The following is a 3,679-nucleotide window of genomic DNA, read 5'->3' as shown; positions in this document are numbered from 1 at the left end:
CTTGGGGATAAGGGAGAAGCAGTGGATGTGGTATATCTAGACTTCAGTAAAGCATTTGACACGGTCTCACATAATACACTTATGAATAAACAACGCAAATACAACTTAGATGGGGCTACTATAAGGTGGGTGAACAACTGGCTGGATAACTGTACCCAGAGAATAGTTATTAATGGTTTTTAATCCTGCTGGAAAAGTATAAGAGAAATTCCATTCTCTTCAATATTTTTCACATATCTGAGACCCTGACAAAGGTTGTTGCTATAGTGGGATTTTATTCCAAAATCTATATTCACGTCATTCTGAGACCACCTAGTTTATACTAGTAAGAAACTCATTTTGGATTTAAAATGCAATCCACTCACATAGCCATCCATTCCCCCAGTCTTGGTTGCATGTAGACCCTCCACGGTTTCTCCCAACAAAAGCACAGTTTTTTCTGTGAAAAGCCTCTCTTGTAGACATAATCGAATAGTGTCAAAATGAAATTCAATGTGGGTAAGTGTAAGGTAATGCACATTGGAAAAAATAACCCAAGTTACACGTACAACATGATGGAGTCAAATGTAGCTATGACAGATCAGGAAAGGGATCTTGGAGTTCTAGTGGATAGTTCTCTGAAGACATCCACGCAGTGTGCAGCGGCAGTTAGTAAAGCAGATAGGATGTTAGGAATTATTAAAAAAGTGATCGATAATAAGACAAAAGATATCATACTTCCCCTATATAAAACTATGGTATGCCCATATCTTGAGTACTGCGTGCAGATGTGGTCTCCTCACCTCAAAAAAGATATATTGGCATCAGAAAAGGTTCAGAAAAGGGCAACTAAGATGATTAGGGGTTTGGAACGGGTCCCATATGGGGAGAGGCTAGAGAGACTGGGACTTTTCAGTCTGGAAAAGAGGTGATTGAGGGGCGATGTGATAGAGGTATATACGATCATGAATGGTGTGGAAAAAGTGAATATAGAAAAATTATTTACCTTTTCCCATAATACAAGAACTAGGGGACACCAAATAAAATTGATGGGTAGTAGGTTCAAAACTAATAAAAGGAAATTTTTCTTCACACAGCGCACAGTCAACCTGTGGAACTCCTTGCCAGGGGACGCTGTGAAGGCCAGGACTCTATTAGGGTTTAAAAAAGAGCTTGATAAATTTTTGCAGGTGAGGTCCATAAATGGCTATTAGCCAGGGGTAAAGTATGGTGCCCTAGCCTTCACAACAGGGGCAGGAGATGGATGGCAGGAGATAAATCACTTGATCATTGTCTTCTGTTCTCCTTCTCTGGGGCACCTGGCATTGGCCACTATCGGTAGATGGGATACTGGGCTGGATGGACCTTTGGTCTGACCCGGTATGGCCATTCTTATGTTCTTATGTTCTTATAACTCGTGGGGTTCCGCAGGGGTCTGTTTTAGGACCGGTTCTGTTCAATATCTTCATTAACGATTTAGATATTGACATAGAAAGTACACTTATGAAGTTTGCAGATGATATCAAGCTGGGAAGGGTTGCAACTTCTTTGGAGGATAGGGTCATAATTCAAAAGGATCTGGATAAACTGGAGAAATGGGCTGAGGTAAACAGGATGAAGTTTAATAAGGACAAATGCAAAGTGCTCCACTTAGGAAGGAACAATCAGTGTCACACATACAGAATGGGAAAGGACTGCCTAGGAATGAGTACAGCAGAAAGGGATCTAGGGGTTATAGTGGACCACAAGCTAAATATGAGTCAACAGTGTGATGCTGTTGCGAAAAAGACAAACATGATTCTAGGATGCATTAACAGGTGTGTTGTGAACAAGACACGAGAAGTCATTCTCCCGCTCTACTGTGAGCTGGTTAGACTTCAGCTGGAGTATTGTGTCCAGTTCTGGGCACCGCAGTTCAGGAACGATGAGGAGAAATTGGAGAGAGTCCAGAGGAGAGCAACGAGAATGATCAAAGGTCTAGGGAAGATAACCTATGAAGAAAGGCTGAAAGAATTGGGCTTGTTTAGTTTGGAAAAGAGAAGATTGAGGGGGGACATGATAGCACTTTTCAGGTATCTAAAAGGGTGTCATAAGGCAGAGGGAGGGAACATTAGGAAAAAGTTCCTAACTGTGAGGGTGATCAAACACTGGAACGAATTGCCAAGGGAGGTGTTAGAAACTCCATCACTGGAGCTATTTAAGAAGAGTTTAGATAGATGGCTTTCAGGGATGGTCTAGAAAGTGCTTGGTCCTGCCATGAGGGCAGGGGGCTGGACTCGATGGCCTCTCGAGGTCCCTTCCAGTCCTTCTCTTCTATGATTCTATGAATGGTAGTTGTAGGTAATTCACACCCATCTCCTGTTGCATAATCAAGGCTGAAGTAAATTTGATATCAACAGGGCATGAATAAAAATCCACTGTTTGCACTATTCACCCATTTATTACACCACCTTCTCCTTTCCCAAGAAAAATAACGGTGTTAGTTTTTATTTTGTCAAAGATCTACAGACTTGTGAATAAGGAGAGGATTCAGGTCCTGCAAGGAAGAAGGAAAGCATGTGGGATGATGGAACTGTACAATCTGTGTCTATGCTTGCCAGGCAAAGCACTTCAACTTCTCTAGGAGACATTCTTGGGGACAGAGGGCATGAACATGAGCATTTATTAAAGGCACAGTGATGTCTCACTCAATACCATCTAGTCTCCTGTTATTTTTCTTTTCAGGAAGGAAAGCTCGGAACTTCTCTAACCCGTCCAGTACATAATGTCAGCTGTCAACGATACCAAATTCACACATTCAGTATTCATTCTTACCGGGATAACTGGGCAGGAGAACACTCATCTCTGGATTTCTATTGCCTTCTGCTTTGTTTACATTATTTCTATAATAGGAAATTCATTCATTTTGTTCATTGTAAAAACAGATCCAAGCCTCCATGAACCCATGTACATTTTCCTTTCCTTATTGGCCATCACAGACCTTGCCTTATCCATAGCCACTATACCGACAACACTTGGAATATACTTGTTTAACTCTAGGGAGATCGACCTGAACGCCTGTTTTGCCCAGCTATTCTTCATCCACCTCATTCATTGCACTGAATCCTCTCTGCTCCTATTGATGGCCTTTGACCGCTTGATTGCAATTTGTAACCCACTGAGATATGCTTCTATCTTAACCTTGCCAAGAGTAGCCACAATGGGACTGGTGTTTGTGCTAAGAGGGGTGGCTTTAATGATTCCATTCCCCCTTCTCTTGAAAAGGTTTCAGTATTGTCGAGCTAACGTCCTCTCCCATTCCTATTGCCTGCATCAGGCGGTCATGCAGTTGGCTTGTTCAGACATCACAGTCAACTACATCTATGGCATATTTACTACATCCTTCACATTGGGGTTGGACTTACTGCTTATTCTCCTATCTTATGTGATGATTCTCAAAACAGCACTGAGCGTGGCTTCCCACAAGGAGAGTCTCAGGGCCCTGAACACCTGTGTCTCCCATATCTGTGCTGTCCTTTTCTTCTACACAGGAGAGATTAGCCTCACTGTGATATACAGAATCAGGGTGAACTCTTCTCACCTTCTTGAAAGTCTCCTGGGCTATGCTTCTCTGCTTATTCCACCTCTGATGAACCCAATCATATATAGTTTGAAAAGCAAACACCTCCGTGCAAGTATCATTAGGGTGTTCAGCAAATGA

The 3,679-nt window shown here is 42.2% G+C and overlaps 1 protein-coding gene across 1 annotated transcript; it reads left to right on the top strand.

The window, feature by feature from the left end:
* Window positions 1-2,743: 2,743 nt before the first annotated feature.
* LOC142003166 (olfactory receptor 51G2-like) lies at window positions 2,744-3,679 on the top strand. The gene has a single exon (XM_074979887.1). The coding sequence runs from the start codon at window positions 2,744-2,746 to the stop codon at window positions 3,677-3,679; it is 936 nt and encodes a 311-aa protein (XP_074835988.1).

Source organism: Carettochelys insculpta, chromosome 1, assembly GCF_033958435.1.
Source record: "Carettochelys insculpta isolate YL-2023 chromosome 1, ASM3395843v1, whole genome shotgun sequence".
NCBI lineage: Eukaryota > Metazoa > Chordata > Testudines > Carettochelyidae > Carettochelys > Carettochelys insculpta.
The sequence above is the reverse complement of the archived record's forward strand: the minus strand, read 5'-3'. Positions and strand labels throughout refer to the sequence as shown.

What these genes read in the sequence shown, in the direction of transcription:
- LOC142003166 (XM_074979887.1), top strand. Translation starts at nt 2,744, where the DNA reads ATGTCAGCTGTCAACGATACCAAATTCACACATTCAGTATTCATTCTT.